Below are 24350 nucleotides of genomic sequence, written 5' to 3'. Positions count from 1 at the left end.
CTTGATTTCACCTACATCAAATAGTGTACCCGCAAGCGACTTTTCTCAATTTGACCCGTACGCCAATTGGTTCACGTCGACATCTCATGTAAAATCGAATGCAGCCTCGTTTTATACAAGTATCCCCGCTATATCAGAGATTACTCCTACTACGATCCCGTCTATGCGTATTCCAAATTTACATTCGTCTTCTAGCAAAAATCTTGAGTACCACAAATTACCAAACTTGAACTTGCCTACTTTTAAAGGGAATATTCTAGATTGGCAATCCTTTTGGGATTCATATGAAACATCTATTCACACAAATCCAACACTCAGCGACGTACAGAAGTCTAACTACTTAAAGTCACTACTATAGGGACAAGCGTTTATGACCATATCAGGTTTTCTATGACAAACACTAACTACGGCAAAGCTATTTAGTTATTACAAGAGAGGTATGGACAGATACATACTATAATACAAACATACATGCAAGCTCTACTTGAGATTTCGCCGCCGATTTATACTTAAGTAAGGCTCCGCAATTATAATGACAAAACTGAATTTTACGTTCGAGGTTTAGAGTCACTCGGACAGACTACAGACACTTATGTTTCACTACTGGTACCCGTTATTTTGAACAAGTTGCCCGCAGAAATACGCCAAAACCTAGCAAGACAATACGGACTGTCAAGTTGGAATTTGAAAGGTTTGAGAAAGAGTATACTTAACGAAATTCAGATCATGGAGGCGGGAAAAAATACAGGTACATATCTCGAGTCTTCAGAAAATCACTTCACAACCGCATCTACATGTATATTTCATACAGGAATAGAATCACCGCGAATACACGCACAACTCGAAGAGCCAACCACAGAAATTTACGGAGAGACCATGTGTTTTTTTGTAAAGAGATACATTCGCCAATAAACTGTACCCATATTAGGGATAACACAGCCCGAATGTCTATCGTAATTCGTGATAATTTATGCTTTAATTGTTTAGGAAATCATCATGCTAATGAGTGTAAATCTAAAAGAACATGTACACACTGTGACAAGAGACATCATTCCAGCTTATGTAATGAAAGTAACCATGGTAACAGGGAAACTGCAAACAATCAAGATATACAGAATAATCAAAGTCAGAATCAATCTACATCTGTAAGTCTCATCAATACTACTGAAAACAAGGAAGATACGAACATTTTACATTCATCGATGCGCACAACTGTGCTATTGAAGACGGCTGTAGCTCCTGTATGGTCAGGTAGTATGTGTACGGATACGAATATTTTATTTGATGAAGGTGCACAAAGATCTTTTTTAACAGAGAATCTAGCGAAAAAATTGAATTTGAAAACTAAAGGAGTTGAAGTTGTACACCTATCGGCATTTGGAAAGGCAAACACTAGCACGAGAGAACTACGTAAATCCACCTTACACATTAAAACATGAACTAGGCTTAAATTTCAAATTGAAGTTCTAATTGACCCTACAATAGCAGTCCATCTTCACAATCACATGCGCAACGTTAACCGAGATACGAACTTTCTAAAAGGATTGAGACTCGCTCATCTAGTTACCAAATACGATTATTTTGAGATATCATTAATTAGTGGTGCCAACCACTATTGGGACTTTATCGAAGACAAAGAAATACGAGGAGATGGACCGATCGCTATGAAGTCAAAGCTTGGATAGACTATCAGGACCCTTGCAGCAGGGAAGGGTACTTTCGTCTACGACATCCAGCATCTTAAACATTACTGGTTTCGAATAAACAGAGGAATTTGGCTTTGAAGAAATTATAAAGGAACAGACACGTTGCCAAATTATCGAGAGAGTTGAGGAAGCAGAACCGACAGTGAAAATATCAAAGATGGACTGAATGATAATGATACGTATCTATTGAACTGTTATGACGTTTTATGGACTGTTACGAAAATATTTGATTTATTGACTTACTTTCAAAAACCTATAACATGATGCTATTTCATTGAAAGAAGGAACAGTTACACAGAAAAAATGGACATACTGTGATTTGTGTATACGAAATAGACTAATTGGGGTTCAACCGAAAGATAACTAGTTTGGAAGCAAGTAACTGTGCTAAAGTTTAAGTTAAAGTTTTGAATGTAAGAGACAGTAGTTTTAATTCGTTAATTCAGAGTTTGCTGCAATAACAATGAATCATATACAGTTAACAATTTGTATCCATTGTACAGTAGATTTGTGCAAATTGGATACCCAAAACTTGGCAAAAAATATCCAATTACTGGCATTAGCAGATATATTCAATTAATTGATAATTGAATATTCACTAAATATTCTGTAATAATGCGTTGCCCAAATCCCGACATGATACAAGTCTTCACCACTGCTATATATGGGTATATAAAGGATTGGAAGGTTTTTACCAGATACATTATCGGGTTTGTTTAAATGAATTACCAGCTGCTTAATTATGTAATGCTCATATTTGTTAGCAGTTTATAAAATTCTAACAACAAATATTTATGTCAATAAATATCACCATCAATAGCTTTGGTCTTTTATAATTGTTTTATAAACGAAGTTCAGTAATGTTCATATTTAAATGTATCACAGGTAAGCTAAATGTGGGCTTTAAATAGTTTGAAACTGATGATGATTCTATGGATTGACCTTCTTTCGTGACCTTAAAATGTGGGGATTTGGTTGTAAAAATTTAAAAAAAAATAGAGATCTAGAAACCCTGACAGTTTTGTGTGTTTTGGTATGTGAGTTTTTTCTTGAATGTGATTTATAAATTTGTGACAGAATTGTGCATTTCTGGTTGCTTATGTTTGTGTTTGTCGTTGATTCTATGTTTTTGTGTTTTACCTTTAAATATATTTTCAACAGCCGTTAATTGCTCTATTTTTCAATGTTAAAAAAATGCACCATTTTATCAAGAAATATAGTACGTATGCTTCTTTTCATTCAAAATCAAGACTTTTGGAAATTGCCCTCCCCCTTTTGTATTGGTTCTCTACGATTTAAAAATTAATTAAAAATTAGCCTGCGTTTTAATAAGATATGATGTGTTCCATTTGATAAGGAATAGTACTGAAAACTTGGTTATTTTTACATTTTTCTGTAAATAAGTGCAAAACAAAACTTTTGATATACCCTTAAATAAGTCCCCTTTTAAACATTTTGGACCCTTTTTTCAAAAGTCTAACACCTCTTAAAATATTCTTCAGATATTACTCTTTAAATTTATACAAAAAAATTGCGGTACCCTGGGGTGTAACACAGAATTGAAATGTTGCCTTACCAGCTGATGGACTATATATATATATATATGATCCGATGGATACATCTGTTGTAGGGTTGTCACTGACTCAGACGTACTTATGAATATAATTATTTTCTGTGACTGTATCTTACATTAATTTGTAGGATCCTTTACTATAGATAATTTAGCTGATCTGTAACAATAACATCTTCATGCCTTATATATCATGTACTGTAGTACGCCGCTAGATTAAAACTGACGAGGAAAGGTAACATATGGCCACCGAAAGCTCTTTTTTTGAGAGCCCAGGTGGTCGTATGGTCTAGCGGGACGGCTGCAGTGCAGGCGATTTGGTGTCACGATATCACAGTAGCATGGGTTCGAATCCCGGCGAGGGAAGAACCAAAAATTTGCGAAAGCAAATTTACAGATCTAACATTGTTGGGTTGATGTTTAGACGAGTTGTATATATATATATACGAGTTGTATATATATATATATATATATATATATATATACAACTCGTCTAAACATCAACCCAACAATGTTAGATCTGTAAATTTGCTTTCACGTCGTGTATTTTAAATTTTAAACTCTTTACAAACAAGTCTTTCTGTTATTGACTTCTAATTTATCGACTTGGTGTACTCAAAATATTATAAGTTGTCTACTTGTTCGTGTTATATAGTGCATTTTATATAATTGTTAGTAAAAATGAAAGATTAAATTGCACTATATTATTCATGGAAGCCATAAATTTATTAGAAATTTAAACTTGCCCTTGGCCGTGCTATTCGAATTTTATCCAGGGCTTACATGAATATTTTCGATTCTAATTGGAAAAAGACGGTAATTGAAATTTGATCAAAAATGGTTCGCCGTGTTTGTTGCTGTTCTTTTAACCCCCTGCTAGATAAATTTATTAATAATAATAGAACTGTAGCTGGCAGGAATTATTTTTAGAATAACTGCTAGACAAAATATTTTAATTCATATCATTTTCAAACCATTTGCAATTTTAAATTTGGCATTTTTTTTCCTTGAAAGATACCATCAACTCCACTTGTTGACATTGTGTAACTTGTGAGCAGCCATGTTGACTTGATGAAATTAGATAATATTCGAATAACGCAATATGATATAAAACAAAACAACAGCTACCTCAAATTACATTTTATTGTAATATAATTCGGATCTGGTGGGTTAAGGTTGTACCTTTCATCTCGACTTAAATTAAGTCGGATCCTTTTCATTGTGTACAACGGCAAATGCGGGGTGTCGGCTATGTTTGACATTGATCGGATCGGTATCATTTCATAAAATTTTCACTCAATATTTACTTTGGTCCGCTGACAAAAATATCAAAATGTTAAACAACTTGTACTAGACACTTTATCTGAAAATATTTGTTGGATAAATTACAGTTCGACAAACACTATTTTTTATCATTTAGAAGCTTAGCAATAGAACGTTAGATAAACAAACATTCAGCTGAGTTTACAGAGTTCTCTTCCAGAAGTGTTATGTACATCCTCGACTTATTTGGAACACCTTCAGCTTTGTTTTGTCATTCGTATGACGTCATGTTTTGAAAGGACAGTAATGCGCCAAGAACATTGATGCAATTTTGCAATATTTTATTTCATTTTGATTTTGTGCATTTTTTCGAGCTGTAATGCATTATTTTTTTTTATACCTCATAATAAGCATACAGGTTCTGTTGGTTTATAACAGGAAGTTGTATAAATGACTGTGTTTCCCGGATTGGACTAAGTAGCGATAAGGTGTATTGGAAATTAGGTGTTACTGATTGATAATGCAGTCTCAGATGCATGATCTTTCCTTTAGTTATTAGTGGCTTTCAACTAGCTGTCAGTGACTGCGAATATTCTGCATTTAGTGTCTATGATTTGTTGGGATATACCAGTACCAGGCTCACACTGTATAGTATTTGAATTTGTTTCCATCTGATGAAATAGGCCTTTTTTAACTGACTTTTATAGTTCTTTCTTATTTTGTACTTAGTTTATTGGGAGGGTTGAGATCCCGCTAACATGTTTCAATCCGCCACATTAGTTATGTATGTACGCAAATAAAAGAAATGTATCCAAGTCAGTACTGTGACCTATGGTTGTTTATTGTTTACGTATCTTTGGAGAATAATTTTATAAAATGTATAACATGTTTTCGTCATAGTAGACTCTTTTTTATTTTTGGTTTGTTATGCACTTTTCGCTTTGGGATATTTTTTAAACGCTTTTGGCGGCAACGTTCATGCGTTTTGTGTGCTAATATATTATATTTAGCTATAATTTGTGTACATACACCTGAAAAGAGATGACGAAATAACACATTAAGAAACATTACGTATACTGCCTTTTTAAGAAAATGTATATAAAGGACAAAGGGGGAATTTGGCTGGTGACATTATTAACAAAATAACCTCACAATTATCTGTCGGCAACAATAAAAAAGACAGCGGTTTATGCAGGATGCTATTTGTAACATTTATACATTCATTGCAATGCTAATAAAATATCAACTGAATAACACAGCTTAAATATAAGTTTTTTGGCATACATATTATTGAAATAGTTCCACACTGAGTTATTACAATTGAGAATGGGAAAAAAAATAGACAACAACAAGAAAAGAAACAGCACAAGGCCTACATTTGGTTTTTAACACTTAAATAGAGCGTGAAATTCCTACGTTTTAAGATTGGACCACACCTGCTCTTAAAAAATGTATGCTCTTTCAGCGGGAAAAGACGTCACTCTAAACTCCGAAGCCTTTTGTGACTTGTGACCTTTTAGTCTATATTGGATTATATACACTCGAAGCATTGGATTGAATACCGTTAATATATATGATCTGACAACTTAGTAAACATAATATATGTCAAGACCCGAGAAGTCTCGAATGTAGACCTCGCAGGAGTACTATATTATATTTCAATGGACATCACGATACATCCACGTTTGGAAAGTTGAAACTTAATGTCGTGTTTGTACAGTGGATATCAGAGTTACAATGTAATCCATGCCTATGCATGCGGGAATGTCTGTCCAAAACGTTCGGAAAGTTAGATGCATATGCCTTGTTTGTACAGTGGTTATCAGAGTTAATCCATGCCTATGCATTTTGGGGTCAGTTTTGTCTTTCATACCTGTAGTGATCTAAGGGGCCTAGATTACCATCGTGTTATTGAGATGAAAAAAATTGTTCGTGTCGCAATTAGTATATCTCCGATTGAAATAGCCATGGAAAAAACAAATCATTTCAGAGCTTCTCTCAGAAACAAATTAAAAAAGAAAACATACTGTGAGACAAATAATAAACGGAGACTTACATGGAAAGTGAAATTCGAGGTTGTCGAACAAGTTAAAACATCTTCGGTTACCAATATGAAAGTTTATTACATGCCGAAGATAGAATACAGTTTTTAATATATGACATTCTATAACACACAAAAATAAACATGCACATATGAAAGATCTAAGATGTGTATAGTAAATTCATTTAGGTACTATAATTAAATTGTACTCTAATAAAAAATATAAGTTTAATCGCGGAAACAATATCTTTTTTCGCATATGCATGTGTGTCTTATTACACATTTAATCTGTTGTGTATTACTCACTTGTTTTAAATGCTATTTATTATGGACATTACGTAATAAGATGACTTGTAATAGATTAGTAGATAGGTGAATTCAATTTGAAGCCTTATATTTCTAGCCATGCATAATAATACATGTACTATGAATTGTAGTATCAATTGTTAGTAGTAGAGTAAAACACAAACTAATTCGAAATTAACACAGTCGTTTTCATGAGTTATAAATATATAAGTTTGAATGATCAATGTGATGCAACACGTACAGCATTATTTATAATAATTTGTAGCTAAACCAACAGTGAAGTAAACTGTTTGTAAAGTTTCTATTCTGATGTAACTTAAATCGTACATTTATCAACAAAAAGTCACATCAATCAGAAAAAAAAAACATTAAGTTTAAATCTTTTCTTTTGTTCAGTTCAGGAGGAACACAATGAGTGTTACACTGGTTCTTTAAAAGGAAGTAGAAATGTTCTGAAACAAATGATTTGAATATATATTATTATTGTAATGTATGCATCATAATAACATTATTTGCATTCTAGAATAATCGTGCTCATATGTAGTTGTTGTTATGTGTACTCTATGCAATTTGAATGCAATTGGTTTATCATTCATTGAACGCAAGTTCGATCTTATTCGTGAACGTTGTGGATTTTCTTAAACATTGAGAGTCGTTCAGTCTTTTAAATTACCTGTCGTTGTTTGATTTAGCTCGTAAATGACAAATTGATTTAATATATTGAATAAATGAGTAGGGACTGTTGTTTTTCAATTGCTTGCTCTTTGATTTGGTTAAGATTTGACACGATAAATAGTATTTATGGAAGTTTGAATTCAGTTTTAATTGTACAGAAGTCTTTTTAATCAATGCTTCCGATGTATAAATATCGTACTGTATTGTTCAAGTTGTATTTCAGACCCTATTCAACAGTATATGACAGTTCTGTTTATTTTTTTTATAGCTTATATTAATACGTTTTACGTTGAAATGATCATGTTTTCAGTGAGTAGTATAATAGCTTACCAATGTTTTCAAATGGAAACAATTTAAATAAGAGAACCCATTATAACTAACTAAACAATTAGACAAGTGTCCTTCTAAAAAATCTAGTTATACATAAAGTATGTCATTCTTCATCTCCTATGCAACGCAAGTGAAAGGTATTACTACAGTTAAATTAATATAGAAGATAGGGTATGATTTTTAATTAGAAAACTCTTCAAGAGAGATCGAATGACACATTCATAAACAAGAAGGTCATCTTACTACTTGCGACAATGAATCAATCCCATATCGTATAGTCTGCTAAAAAGGCCCTGACATGAAAAATGTTAAGCAATTCAAACGAGGGAACTAGCGACCTAAGTTTTGTTAAAACGAAAACAAATATGTAACAACCACTGAATTACAGCCTGTTGACTTGTGATAGGCACATACTGATAATTATTTGAAGTAATGCCTATCATATGCTAAATAAAAGAAGAACAATAACAAAACAACCAAAAATACGCATGTCATAATTATTTTAATTGGATACACTAAATGAATACTTTAATCTCTACGACGTTCTATGACGAATTCATGCTATGAACTGCCAAGTCACCGAAGAGTAATATGGATTGTAAGTTTTATCTGCAGTACTTACCCGCCACATGAACATCTGCAATGAGAAAAGAGCTAATTATATAAAACATGTCATTGGACATCCCTATCAAACTTTACGTTTAAATTGGTTCACATATTGTCATGTAGGGATCTGTATAGCTGCCAATACAGTATTACTGTTTTACTTCCACTACTTGTTTTAGAAAATGGCAAGGACGAACAGGTTGCGTGCGAAGACATTATTAATACGTCACATATGATCATTTTCGTATCGAATTTCAGAAGGGACATTGCTATTTATTTCTTTAGAAAAGTGTAGGGAACAGTTTACATTTGTTATAATAACTTGACAAAGGTGATGTTGATGATAATCTCTGAAAGACTATCTGGCTATTTGTTTTATTTGATAGCTCTTTTCTTGATGGGTAACCCCATTTTCAATGGATGTATATTCAATCGCTGTGATTTATTATTACACGAATTGAACTGAAGGTGTCATAATAGTTAAAAATGTTAAAAAGGTATTGTCAGGGACTGACAACCAGCTGTGTCATCAAACAAGTGATTGTAATAAGTCATAAACGACTACAGTATTTTAATTCAGTAAACCCAAAATACGTCCACATTATATTCGTTAATTATAGTATAGAACAAAATATGAAAAAAGGTAGCTATACATGTGAAGACACATTGGTGGCCTTCGGCTGTTGTCTGCTCTATGGTTGGGTTGTTGTAGCTTCGACACATTCACCTTTTCTTTTTTATTTTATAGACCCACGTTTAACAAAATATAGAATTATATAACGATGAAACATCAGATATTCATAGGATTGAAAGCTTAATGTACTATGAACGTTCTTATAGAAGTCACAATACTAAAGTATTGGAGAGACTTATGTAATATGTGTAGTCATCTCTATCTGATGTTATTCTTAAAAATCAGAATTCAAAATATCACATTGCTTCTTAAATGGGAATGGGTTATATAACATTTATATATTATAATGTTTTTTTTGGGAACTGGCGTTATATTTTCCCATTCGTTAAAAACACCACACACACGATTCACTATATGATGTCCGTTCTTTCTTTTTTTTTGGGGTAAACTTATCACATTATACTTATCTATTTGGTACATAACACTAACATGGTACTGAAAAAAAAAAAAAGTTTAAAATCTAAGGAAGCACACCATTATTTCATAAAAAGCCCTGTACCAAGTCAGGAAAATGGTCAATGTTACTTTATACTTCGTTTCTGTGTGTGTTTCATTTTGGTGTTGAGTTTCTGTTGTAACGTAGTTTTTTTATATTTGATACGTTTTCTTCAGCTTTAGTTTGTAACCCGGATTTGTTTTTTTCTCTGTCGATTTATGAATTTTGAACAGCAGTATACTATTGTTGTCCTTATTTCGAGACAATACAAATCATAACAGCATCAACTTTTTCTGTATGTGTTTTTTTTCTATGATGCTTATAGCAATCATGTAGCAATCATAGTACTGTAGCAACAAATCTGAACTAATTATGTCTGACTTGTTCCGCTTCGTCAAATGTACGTAACTTTTCGGGCGTTTTGAATTTTTTAAAGTACGAGACAGAATAATTATGGAAATGCAAAACATACAGTATTGTCGACATTCTTTTCAACATATGTTTACAAACCACTGACTGTACGCATAAACAATAACATGGCACAAGCTTTAAAAACTCAGTCTCGAATATCTTATCATATCTTATTACTTAACCAACTGTAAACTCACAAAAAAACTCCGAGTAAAATTCAAAACGGAAGGACTCTAATCAATTTGTTCTCATATCTTAAAATCTGAGAGCTGTTATTTAAGTACAAACATGCTGTGATTTAACTTTTAATTTATATAAAAGGGTTTTAAAATAAAACAAAACACAGATAATGGTTATATACTAACAAATTTTAAAACACTTTGTAAGTATTTATCTTCATAAAATGGTACTGTTATGTTTATTATTTAACATGACTTCTCTGCTAACGCCATTGCATAACCATCGTTATATTATAAATTGCATATATAATTGTTTTCTATACTTATCTGTTTGCTACTTGACACTTACTGATAGCTGAAAAATATAAAAAAAAAGTTTGAAATATAAGGAAAAACTTCAAAAATCCAAAAACATATAAAAAATCTTCTCAAAACATCAGTTATCGATTTGCTAATTTTTCATATTGCTTTAAATTGCTTGTGTGTTGCTTAGATGAAACTGTGTTAATGTTGTTGCTATTTAAACGATGCTTAAATATAAAAAATAACAAACCAAGTGTTAAACATGAATATCTCCCCAAAATTATGTAAATGACTGTTCAAACCGTTTATCTCTTTTGTACTTTGTATTTGTTTTGGCTTTCAAACTTTTTTCATCTGAGCATAGTATTGTGAGGGCATAACGCACGTCTGGCGTATAAAATGTTTAACCTGGTAACTTTTGATGGCTATTACTCGTTTGTTCCTCTGTCCTATGCTTTCTTCGATTTTTAATTGTAGCCCTGTCGTGTAATGTTGTCATTTTAATGTTATTATTAACATTACCATTAAAGCGTGAGGTTTGACATGCAACAAAAACAGTTTAACCAACCATTATTTCATAAAATGCCTTGTACCAAGTCAGACAATGGCCATTGTTACTTTATAGTTCGTTTCTGTATGTGTTACATTTTAGTGTTGACTTTCTGTTGTAACGTAGTTCTCCTATATTTGATACGTTTCACTCAGCTTCAGTTTGTAACCCGGATTTGTATTTTCTCTATCGATCTATAAATTTCGAACAGCAGTATACTACTGTTGCCTTTATTTGGAGACAATACAAATCAAAATAGCATCAACTTTTTCTGTATGTGTTTTGTTTCTATGATGTTTATGGTAATCATATAGCAATCATAGTACTGTAGCAAATAATCTGAATTAATTATGGCTGACTTGTTTCGCTTCGAAAAATGATAAATGGATAATAATTGCAATTGTTTTTCACAGTTACTAGATGGAAATTAGGTACAAAAGAAAGAACAGAACTTGTCTTTTCGGTTATATCCTCAATTTCAAGTTCACTGTGATATATAAAATATAAGCACACATTGACATGTGGTTTATTGAATTAAAAGACATTGTCGGTATACGTAATTGTTAATTAAAAGATCATTTCAATTTGTTTTATCATTGCTTTGAAATAAATATGAAATGAAAGTTATGATTAAGACTTTTATAGATAGATCAGACATACATAGCAGGAGGTGTAAATCTTGCAATGAATAACTGTTTTATACTTGTTGTGACATGAACAGAGAAAAGTCACTTCTATAATCTAACGTAGTTTTATGTTTATCACTTGTAATACAAATGGAGATGTAATACGATTGCTAATTATATGTTGCTGTACGGTCTTTAACAAAGGTATATTAAAAAAAACAGTTTTTTATCACACAATTTAGATTTATACATGCATTTTATAAGAGGTTATATGTGTGTAAAAAACATATCAGATCACTGACAATTTTAAATGAAAAGTACTTTATCAAATGGCAAATAAAAAGCTTTAACGCATCTGTCAAATAAACCTATTTGTCATATTCCTGGCTAGGTACAGGGATTTCCTTTACGAAAATAAAGGATTAAACCTGGTTGTACAACTAACCTAACATATAATCTGTATAACAGTCGCACATAATGTCATTATATTAGCAACAATGTGTGAGTGATACAAACATAATATGTTATAAGGGGACTATGTTCAACTCCAGTATAATAGGTATCAATTGTTCATTTTCTTAAAGGATATTCACAACAAGATATAATGGACATTCGAAAATCATAAAAAGACAATAAAAGCATACAACTCCTTTGCAATTAAAAACAAAAATTTAAATTTGTTAAATTAATTTCCTTAGTCGTATTGGGCACATCTTTTTGGAATTTAGTTCCTCAATGCTCTTCAACTTTGTAATTGTTTGGCTTTATACATATTTTGATACGAGCGTCACTGATGAGTCTTATGCAGACGAAACGCGAGTCTGATGTACTTAATAATAATCCTGGTACCTTTGATATTAAAACAATGCATAGACAACTCAGATGTAGCATTTGTCGTGTTGCTCACGTTAGAATGTAAGTTTTTTGGGGAGTAAAATAAGACGAATTGTTGTACTGAAAAATGTCACATATCCATGGTTATGTATCATAACAATATTTGGATTCCATGTCTTCTGTGCTATCAATAATCCACAATCAAGAAAATCGTAAAATTTTCTATCTTGCCTGGTGAAAATAAAATATCTTATTGTTTAAAACCAAAAGACCTCATAAAACACCTCATAAATTAAAAATCGTAAACATGGTTAGCTTCAACCATATCCAGCTGTTATCATAAATATCTTGTTTTAATATTGCAATATGTATCTAATTGTCAGTGTTTAATAAATTGTTCTTTTATTAAATGTATAGTATCAGAACGATTACGTGATTGAGATGCACGATATGTATTTGTAAACCTTGTTTGTAGTAGATGACTATTTTAGGTATTTGTCATTAACAATAGACGTAGATAATACTTACAAATCAGATCTCTTTTCCTTTCTGAAAGATGAAACAGATCAATAATGTCAGTTACACCTGATCACGTGCAATTTGTCTAAACTAACATACTGATAGATATGTTGCTGTTCGCAAAAATATGAAGCTGTAATATTTTACCAGGACATGAGTATAGTATTGTTAGACAAATTTTAAATCGTTCTCGCACCATACATGTTTCTCTTTAAGAATGACATCTATGTAAAGTTGAGAATGGAAATGATGAATGTGTCAAAGACACACACACCAGACTTAAGAGTAACAGAAGGTCGACGGCCAATAATGGGTCTGTAACACAGCGAGAAAGTTCTGTGAAAATAAAAAAACGAGAAAGTCCTGCAAGTTCTGTGATTATAAACGTCATAATTATCTCAAATCACATTAAATAACTGAAATTAATATTAAAAAGACAAACAAAGACGAGAGCCTCCTGAATTTAGAAATACGCAAATATGCGGTGGCGGTAGAGAAGTTTAGTGAAATCTCAACTTTCCATATGCTACAATATCAAAGTATTTAAAAAGTGAGAGGTGTAATTCTTCTCCTAAACACTCTTTCTGTTTTTTCATCAATGGGTTTAAAAAATTGCTAAAGCATTGCAAACATCTACAGTGTATGTGGCTTTAGATTAAACCAAATGACAGAAGTTGCATTTTCGAAGACAAAATATAGTCTGCACTTCATTGAAATTAAGGAATAAACATGTTTTGTCTTTATATATTTGATACGCCATATGATGTAAATATACAATTGTGTGTCTTGTCCATCGAAACATGAAAACTTACCCACACTCGTCACATTTCAACAGGTGTCTCCCTTGCTCTTTTGGTGTCACATCCTGTTTGTAATCACTACAATGATCAACATAATTAATTAGATTAAGATTCAACTCTTTTTTAAGATGATAATAACACTGAGATTTTACGAACTGGTACACACATAAACAGTGAAAAAATAACAAAAAACCTTCGAAATATATAGAAGAGTCATATACCAAGTTAATGAATCTCGAATTAATTGAAATAATAATCTATAAGAAAAACAAATCCGCTCACACCCAGACTGAGATACATTTTTTCCAGGAAGATATATTGCTTAAATTCGGAGAGGTTACCTATAGTTCAGTGTTGATGTGCATGTGACCTTCATTAACAGATGATTGTGAATGTGAATGCTGAAGTGGTTGAACTTTTTATTGACAGTCGATTGCGAATAACTTTGTGAATTAATCATATTTTTTATGTTAAAAAGAGGTGACAATATCAGAAAGAGGACATTTCCATATGAGGAAAGATATTGCATACAAAGGCTATTTACCAAAAGGACAAACTATACTTAACAAAAGAGTATGTTGTTGTTATGTTGTTGTAAAACAGTATGGCGTCTTTTGATTGCCTCTATAGTCCAGATAATTGTGATGAATGACTTTTATATTTTGGTTACATCGTATAAGTTTAAAGAGGTTTTAATTATTTCAACTAGACAAGCAGGTGCATTTTAAGGAGAGATAATGCAATAAAAACTTAACGCTATTGAAAAATAATTGAAGCTACTAGTTTGCGTTTGCATATCATAAGAAGATTTATTTACTTAAATGCAATCATGCTCGAGCCAACGTACTTATTGGAAAAAAGAGGAGCGACATAAACCAGAGAGACTTTCTAATTGATTTATCGAAAATAAGATTCAACGATATAAGGGTGTACACAATATATAATACAAACTTAATCAGAAGCCTTAAAACGTCAAATGGTGAGGTATGCAAGAAGATAATGTGTAATTTACTCAAACATTTGATAACAAGTTTACATTGTCAAATACGTAAATTTAAAAACTGTTTTATATGCAAATATATTTCCCTACCTCTTGGGTGAAGGCATTTCACTGTCTCTGTTCATGGTTTGTTGTGTACGCATTTCACTGATAAAAGACAAACAAAAATTTTTACACTTTTTTCTCAAAATGTTCTGTCAAGTATCAGGAGTATAACAGTTGTTTTAAAACACATAGTCATTTTCTTTGTATGTTGGCGTTTGTTTTTGTAGCAGTATACTGTTAATGTTGTTCTGTTGCTTTCCACTTTTAGTTAATGTTTGTTTCCCTCAGTTTTGTTTTGATTTGTTTAATCGATTTCTGACTATTGTAAAGCGGTATACTTCTATTGTCTTTATTCATATTATAATATTGCACAAAATTAATGAAATTATAATAAAATATTTAAATAACGAGAAAAACAGATACATCTGTACTAGTTTGAAAGCAAGTATTTTAACATATGTTTATGTATGGTCAAGTTTGTTTCCATTTCTACATATGTTTACGTATTGTCGAGATTGGTAAATGTAAATGTTTCAATACAAATTAAAATGTAAAATACCATAGACCCCGTATTTATCTACTGGAGCACATTTTGAATCCATAATATTGAACAATACATTTGTAATGACCACATATTTGTATTTCATGAATTATCTCTTCTTCGTTTGTGATATCATATCCCGACATAAGTTGATATTTAAAAAAACAACATAATTGTGATTTTGAAAAATACGTGTCTCTTTAAGATACTATGGTTATATTACAACATGTATTACGACAACAAAATGCTCAGTTATTTTTAGCAGAAGTACCTGATTATGTATTTACCAAACAGCTGTTCAACATCGGTATCTGTTGCGGACTTAGCAGTATACTGTACGTTCGGAAATTCAGGTATAGGCTTTACCGTCAGCTTTCCGATGTCGTCTGTAAGCTTCTGTAAAGACTGCAACAATTTTCCATCGTTTCGTGTCTTGTTGAGTTCATGTATTTTCTTGTCTAATTCGCGTCCTGCCTTCAAATCCCTTTGAGTATCTTCCAATAGCTTGGTTAATTTGTCCCTTTCCTTCCTGGATTGATCCTTGACCGATGCAAACTTCTCTAAGATACATTTATCAACCATGGTCTTTATCTTTGTACCTTCTTCTGTAATAGCTTTGACTATTCCTTCCACCTTCCCATCAAATGCCGTCAGAACTTCTTCTATCTGCTTCATGTTTTGGGTTGCCTCATGTACCTTACTACGCAGGTCTGTTGTATTCGTCTCCTTTAGCTGTAATATGCTGTCGAGAAGTTTAGAAAAGGCATGCCCTAAATGACTGCCAGTTACACAACTGGTACATACCGCTACGTTACAGGTATTACATACAAAACTTACGTCTTCATTGTGGTCTTTACATTTTGATTTCCCTTCCGGTATAACATCAGAGGAAGACTGACACTTGTGGTGCTTTGTCCCTCTCTGCCGTTTATGAAAGCCTTTACAATTTTCACAAAAGTACTGTTCACATTCTAAGCAGTAATGAGATCCAAAAGCATTTACACAAATATCACACGTTTTAGAAGCTGCCTGAGCCATGTTGTCAATGATTCATTATAATGTACTTTACATATGTATGGCAAATAACCAATGACAACAATATTCTACACTATACACAATTTACGGCTTTTTATGTATGACGCGTCTTTTAAATAAAAACTGGTAAAACAATTATAATTTTTTTTATACAAAACTATGGTGTGGTTGAACAGCTTTCTGATTAGGTTGATTACTTTTTCATGTTACTGACATTTAGGTTTTACTTAGGCGTGTTATACAAATATCATTATGTACATTACAATTGAAATAAAAAAATATAATCTTACTGTAAATGCAGAAATTTTCATTTCATATTTAATTTTGTGTATATCGTGAATAAGAATTATCCACGACGGAATAAAAATTTGATTGTTAATTTACCAAATTTGAATTAAAAATACGTAAATATTTACATTTTTTTATTAGAGAAAATCATATTGACAACATATAAATGATGAACATCAATGCATACAAAGAAAATATTAGGTAAATGGATAAGCACAAAAATATCAAACCGTTAAAACGTATTCTTTCAGTCAGATGATAATTCTTATATTTTATTTGTACAGTAATAAATTATAATCAAGTAATTTTAAATTGCTAAATAAACCTAGACATACCTGGGCGTCTTTTAATAAAAGTGTGAATTTCGGACCCAAAAGACAGGAAAATCAATTTGTCAAAAACTGTTTTTGAAGAATTATTTTGAATACCTCTATTATAGACCTGTTTATAAATAAAAAAGAGTACTTAGTCTAGTAATCTTAAATACTCTTTAAAATGATATTTGTTCATAATTTATGCACTGTTTCGTAGGGAACATTTGTCCACTATGAAACTGCTTTTAAACGCACATCTTATTGCATTTTGATGTATTTTATATACATTCCAGTTTGTTTTACCTTATATACTAGAACGATCACCTTTTTTTCTGAATTTGAGAACAATTTTTTATGGATAAATATTGGACAGGACTTCACATATGAAGGTACAACTCATGTTACGTAGTGGACATTTTGATGAGTTTCGTTGTTGACAAAACTGTTTCGAAGTGGACCAAAATTTTCGTATTGACATCAACACTATCATATGTTGATAAAACATACTGAAAATTACATGAAACTAACACTTGTTATTTGCTCTTTACGAATATAATTGCAAAAAGAGTAAAAAACGACTGCAAGGTATACAGAAGTGGTAGTGTCCACTACGAATTTATTTGCTCCAATACTTGTTTCGTTAGTAGACCGTTTCGTAGTGGTCATATTCGCATGTTTTATCTTTCACCAACACTTTCTATACTAGAACGTAACAATAATGATTCTATTCATCAAAACACGTCTTTAGATGTGCACTGATATTTTTTTCATAATTTTACAACCAGATTCTGAAGGAGATTTCACCCGTTCCGTAGTGGAAATTAACAAAAATACGGTATCATTCCGGTGCATCTGATGTGCTCAATTTTTTAGGGCCAACAATTTAACTGCCGTTTTAAAAGCATTAATACCCTAATGTTTATATCTCTTACAAACATTGATTTAATAAAACTGTTTGTTAGAAAAATTAACCACTTTGTTTCGTAGTGAACATTTTGTCAGGAATGTCAGGGACACACCTTTTAAAATTAAACATCCTTTGTAAAAAGCTTTTTATTAATATATGTTGGCTATAAACATACTTTTGAATAATTAAAGAAATTATATCCCAAAAAAAATAATTTATTTTTACCTTTTTTATACAATATTTTAGAGTATGAATGTTGAACAGGGGGTCTAGGGACATGCCATTTAGGTTATTTTGAACCTTTCATGAATCAATATCTTATTAATATCTCTAAAAGTGGTATACTTCCTTGCTTAACTGTGAAATCTTATTCAATATACTAACTGCACAAACAAATACTTGTAAAGATCAAACACATTTTTTTCAAATTGTCTGGGACAAGAATTCACGTTTTTATTGAAAAACGCCCATCTATTGATTAACACTATACTTATGTATAAATATTTGTATGAGATCATGAAAATATGTTGCATATCGCAAACTTTAATTTCATTAGACATAATCACTGTTTCTTGTGTTTTGTTTTTATGTTATTATATTTAATAAACTTGTACATCCAAATAGGCTGTCTGACAGTATAACTTAACCCCGCAGATACACGTTTCTTCTCAAATCTGGCAACAATAGAAATGGATATGTGATGATGTTGTTTCAGTAAAACCCGTTCTCAACCAAAACTCAAAGGCAATTTTAGGGAATATATGTATTGCTTGATTATGAACAACATTAAGGCGTAAATTTCTATTTTGCACTGATTTCTCTAGGGGTAAGCTATTCCAAAGAGAAAGTAATTTAATTAGTTTGACTTCAGAGAAATCTGTTATACATGATACGTGTACAATTGGATGTGCTAGCGAAACCAGTCACACATGATAATTATACATGATAATGCTTTTTGGGAATTTATCTTAACATAATGATACCTTTTTGGAATTTGTCATTAATTTGTGTAATGTTATGCACTATGCCTTTATACATCAATGCCATAGGTGAATCATTCATGCAAGTTTTCTAAATGCATTGATGACTTATCGGAATCTGTTATACAATATAGTCTTGTATAATTACTTCCTACGGTATTCGCTTTGAGGATTCTGACATGTAGTATTGTATGATAACCGTGATAACTGCATTTTAAGTGGAATATGTCATACCTTAAATATGGTTCCTTTAAATACATTAATACTTAATGTATTACTTTTATATAATGATACCCAAAAGGAATCTAACACACACAATGTATAAAGACTATGTTTGTTTTAATCCGCGGTGTTTCTTGAAGAATAATCCGCCATGTTCCTTGACAGAATCGCTATAGACTGAGTTATCTGAGAGACAATCTGTATCGTCATATATAGATTAGGCAGCCATTGTTGTCATGAAACATCAAGTTCATTGGTTGAAGTTGTATTGCCCCGTTCTTCCTACCTATATATGATAATATAGTAAACAAAATTTTGGAATGCACAGACACATATAGAGCAAAGACCAATGAGTTTAAATATTTATTATGGCCATAGGTTTGTTTGTAAAAGAGTTTCATTAAAACTGTGATGGATAGTTGAATCATTGACAATTTTCCACAATTAACTGTTTAGAGACAAAGTGATACACAGGTACTTTATTTGATAAGGCTTTACAACTTTTCACTATAGATTAATTTCAAATGAATACTCACAATAGTAAGGCATCTAATAATTTCTGAAAATCTTCCCACATGTTTACGTCAACTATTTATTTAGAATTGCAAATTATGAAAATGGAAGGGATAAAACAATAAAACAGTATGCCAGTCAACGTATGCATGTTTTGCCTAGCAGACGTTTCCGATTTACTTTTGTTAAACCTTATATATTGTTTAGATGCACAGCGTGTTCTTATTATATAAAGAAAGAAAAGAATAACAACAAAACCCGACCACTATATCAAAATGTTAAAATTTAAGAATCTGTCGTACTGGTCTCAGACGTAGATACAACATCTATTTTTCAGGTCGTTCACTTTTTTTATTATCTGTCGTTTACATTCACCCTCTTGTTGACGTTGTTTGTTTTTCCTTCATCTTGTACAAAACTTATTCCTGGTATCTATGTTTTATTTACAACCACTGGGTCTACCACTGCTGGTGGAATTCTTATTCCCCGAAGGTATTACCAGCCCAGTAGTCAGCACAGAAGTGCTGACGTGAATTATCCTTGGTATAGTCATATTTATAAATTAACTGTTTATAACACATTTGATTTTTTTAAATACTAAGGCTTTTCTACCTCAGGAATACATTAGCTAAGCTGTACTTTTAGGAATTTTGGTCCTTAATGTTCTTCAAATTTTGTACTATATTTGGCTTTTTCAACTGTTCTGGATTCGAGCGTCACTGATGAGTCTTTTGTAGACGAAACGAACGCCTGGTGTAAATACAAAACAGTACAAACTGAAAACTAAGAGATTACTCACACACTACGGCTGAGCATTATCTGTTTGCATACTTAATAAAAAACAAAACAATAATCTCAAGTAACGTGAAGAAACTTTGAATAATGGCATTCGGACTGACGTACGATTGAGGAAATGAGGTAAACGGTAATTAAACCTGTTCTAGCTATTGCCGTTTTTTCTTCTTTTCTAAATCATTTATTTAAATTGGGCCCTCATATAACTAGAACAAACCCATACAAAAAAAAATGACTTTATAAAAAGCAAAATCACAAAAATACTGAACTTAGAGGAAAATCAACATGGACAGTCCATAATCACATGGCAAAATCAACTAACAAAACAATAAACGTCTATATCAAAACGATAAACGAGAAACACTTATGAGCCAAACAAGCAAAGGGCTACCATCAACAATTATCAATGTAACAACATTAAAAAAAAATAGAAACTTGCAAAACTAACCATATCAGCAAATTGTTTAACTGAAGAATTGGGAGGAGAGTTGCTGTAAGAATCGACGATTGGTTAGATATTGAACAGTGTGTTCCTCTTTGTTGAGTGTTATGTGTCATATCTGCATGAATATCTTTCGAATATGTCATTATAGGTTTTGGAGTAATAAAACAAGAACTCGGATAAATAATAGAAAACACTATTTCTGAGTATTCTAGATTTTAAAGGCAATCACAAATACAACAGATTCTACACTTGTCGAAGATTTCTGACTACAAAAACACTAAGGTTTAAATGGTAAGGAAATATGATTCTCAGTTTAAATAGATATACAATAAGTATACTGGTTGACAGAAATTAACTATTTGACTTACAGATAAGAGAGACTTACTGAACTTGGGAAGACAATATATTAGAAAATGTGTCCGAGATCAGTACAATATACAGCCAGGCAACTGACTTCTAAAACACTAGTTCTAATCTTATACATGATCTTCTATGTTTCAAATATATTGTCTTGTCTCATATGAAGCGGATCAAATTAAGATGTTCTACACTCTTGAATTAAATTGCCTATCAAAACAAAATGTATCAACATTAAAAAGTGTATGGTGGATATAGAACAATAATATCAGCAGTTCAATATTAAATTAACAGTGTTGTGAATATGATAGGAGAATAAATAACATAAATGAAATACATTGTCAACATAAATTAATGAATTTAAAAACAAATTGTTTACCAAACCTATATGACAATGACAACTAATTCAATTGTTCAAATCATACAAAACATAAATTGATACGCCGCGATAGTTTAACTGTATACACTGTCGGATATATTGTGGTAGAGTGGATTTTTATCATATTAATCATTTATATATTTTATATGTTTCATAGGTTATTCTGAGACACCATTAATTATATTCTTTCATTTGCAGAGTAGTTTACTTAGTTTACCTTTATTCTATTGATTGCCTATTGATTGCCTATTGATTATTCATTGATCCATTTAATCTAACTGTTTACCTTGTAGCATTTACCTATTATTGATTTTACTATCAGTACTCACTGTTCACTAGAGTGTATAGGTTTTCTTGTATTCTGATTGGTTTATTAAGCCTTGTCCCCAGTTTTGGTGGTAGTTTTTAAAAACAGTAATGGAGGATTGATGTCTTTGTTGTGATCCTGATATATTCGTTTGTTTTGATGCACTTTGTGCTCATAGACTTTATATTGTGTTTGAATAGTAGTTCCATAAGTTCTATGGATTAGTATAGTGAAGGAATTCATTCTGGAACAGGACATCATGACTTTATATGGTAAGTTACATTTTGTACTCTTTGAGGTGTCTTGGATGAACTGGATCCATAACTTTAAAATGAATGTTTATTACATTCATTTTGGTAAGCTTCCCAGCCCTATGAAAGAGTGTGCTTTGAGTGTTGTTTGAATCTGATTTATTTGAGAGATTTTAGTATAAATGTTAGACAGAGAGATTTAATCTATTTTTATGAATGACCTTGACCTTTTGTCATGTAGTCATGAAATGACATTGGTATATCCAATGTGATGTAATTAACAGTACAATTGTACTTGTACTTAATGTTTTTAGTATTGAAATAAGATTACTTATTTGTAATTGTGAATTCGAGATGAAAGATAAAGATTAGTATAATTTATTATGAATTGTATAATGCCTTTAAGATATTAAAGTCAGATTACTTATTATTGTCATACATTGTTTACAGAACCATATTTGATGTGAACCTCTGTAACCATTACTGTAGAAGTATGAAGATCGTTACTGTTAGTATTGTGTAGACTGTCGATGTTAGTTATTAAACTCAGTTCCACAGACTGGGTTTGTAATAGTTATATGATTACATCATTGTTGAATAAAGAACCCTAGACTAAGATGAATTGGACTTGTTATTATTTGACTGTCCAGAAAGCACCTTTTACATTGGCCTTGACCTTGACCTTTTGTCATGTAGTCATGAAATGACATTGGTATATCCAATGTGATGTAATTAACAGTACAATTGTACTTGTACTTAATGTTTTAGTATTTAAATAAGATTACTTATTTATAATTGTGAATTCGAGATGAAAGATAAAGATTAGTATAATTTATTATGAATTGTATAATGCCTTTAAGATATTAAAGTCAGATTACTTATTATTGTCATACATTGTTTACAGAACCATATTTGATGTGAACCTCTGTAACCATTACTGTAGAAGTATGAAGATCGTTACTGTTAGTATTGTGTAGACTGTCGATGTTAGTTATTAAACTCAGTTCCACAGACTGGTGAGTTTATGTATACTTGAAATAGCATAATATATAGTGTTCATGTAAGACAGTGAAGAACATTTGATATGATATAGAGTTATCTACCGTTGATATATATGCTATGGTTATTTGTAGAATATGGAGTTACATATATCTAGTTAGTTAATTGAAATAGTGTTATATGATCTTGACATTATAGTAGTATGTTTAATTGTCAAAGCTGATGATTGTATATGAACGATGAGTGAATATTTGCAAGTGTTAATTATCATCAGGCATGTCATGTCACCTTGTGTATTTATATTGTATAAGAACTATGAACATTCAATATTCTCGTTTCATGTTGATCTGCAGTAATGTTATAATAACTGTAACACAGTATGATATAGTAGTTTTAGATTAATGTGTTTAATATGTATCTTGTTATATTTTGTAGGGTTTGTAATAATTATATGATTACATCATTGTTGAATAAAGAACCCTAGACTAAGATGAATTGGACTTGTTATTATTTGACTGTCCAGAAATCACCTTTTACATTGGCGCCCAACGTTTCGAAGAACCTGGCATGTACAGCAGATATGATGAAGTTATTGTAAAGATGATGAGCCGTACTAGATATTGACTATTTGTAATTGGTTCGATATGTGGAAAAATATATAAAGATTTTACCTGTATTAATCACATACGATTATAAAGACTAACTGAGTGATTATTATTAATAAATAAATAAACTAGATTGACATTGAATAGATATATTACCTACACTGTTTAAACTTATATGTAAATTATTGTCAGTGTATAGTAGTGTACTTGAAATACTTAGTGTATTTAAATTATTTGGAAAGCAGTTGTATAATTAGTTGTGAAAAGAACTACTACTTTAGTGTGTATTGACAGATACAGATAAAGACTGTTTATTGAACATATAGACTACATGTTTATGTTTTAATTTTTTGTGTGTATATTAAAAAAAAAATCATTTGATTGTTTCATTTTTTGTGAATCTAAACTTTGATTACATTTTTTTTCAAAAGTGTGGACACAGATTGGTATTTTTTTTTCAAAAGTGTGGACACATATTAGTGTATATTTTTGATTTTTTTTATTTTTTTTTTCAAAAG

General features: G+C 31.3%; 1 protein-coding gene across 1 annotated transcript; it reads right to left on the bottom strand.

Moving 5' to 3' along the window:
- Positions 1 to 10562: 10562 nt before the first annotated feature.
- Positions 10563 to 16473, bottom strand: LOC134717589 (E3 ubiquitin-protein ligase TRIM71-like). Its single transcript, XM_063580081.1, has 5 exons — positions 15707 to 16473; positions 14940 to 14996; positions 13862 to 13927; positions 13059 to 13079; positions 10563 to 10572 (listed from the first exon to the last, which is right to left on the bottom strand). Exons 1-5 carry the CDS (start codon positions 16471 to 16473, stop codon positions 10563 to 10565), a joined length of 921 nt encoding a protein of 306 aa, XP_063436151.1.
- Positions 16474 to 24350: the final 7877 nt, after the last annotated feature.

The sequence above is a fragment of the Mytilus trossulus genome, chromosome 5 (assembly GCF_036588685.1).
Source record: "Mytilus trossulus isolate FHL-02 chromosome 5, PNRI_Mtr1.1.1.hap1, whole genome shotgun sequence".
NCBI lineage: Eukaryota > Metazoa > Mollusca > Bivalvia > Mytilida > Mytilidae > Mytilus > Mytilus trossulus.
The sequence above is the reverse complement of the archived record's forward strand: the minus strand, read 5'-3'. Positions and strand labels throughout refer to the sequence as shown.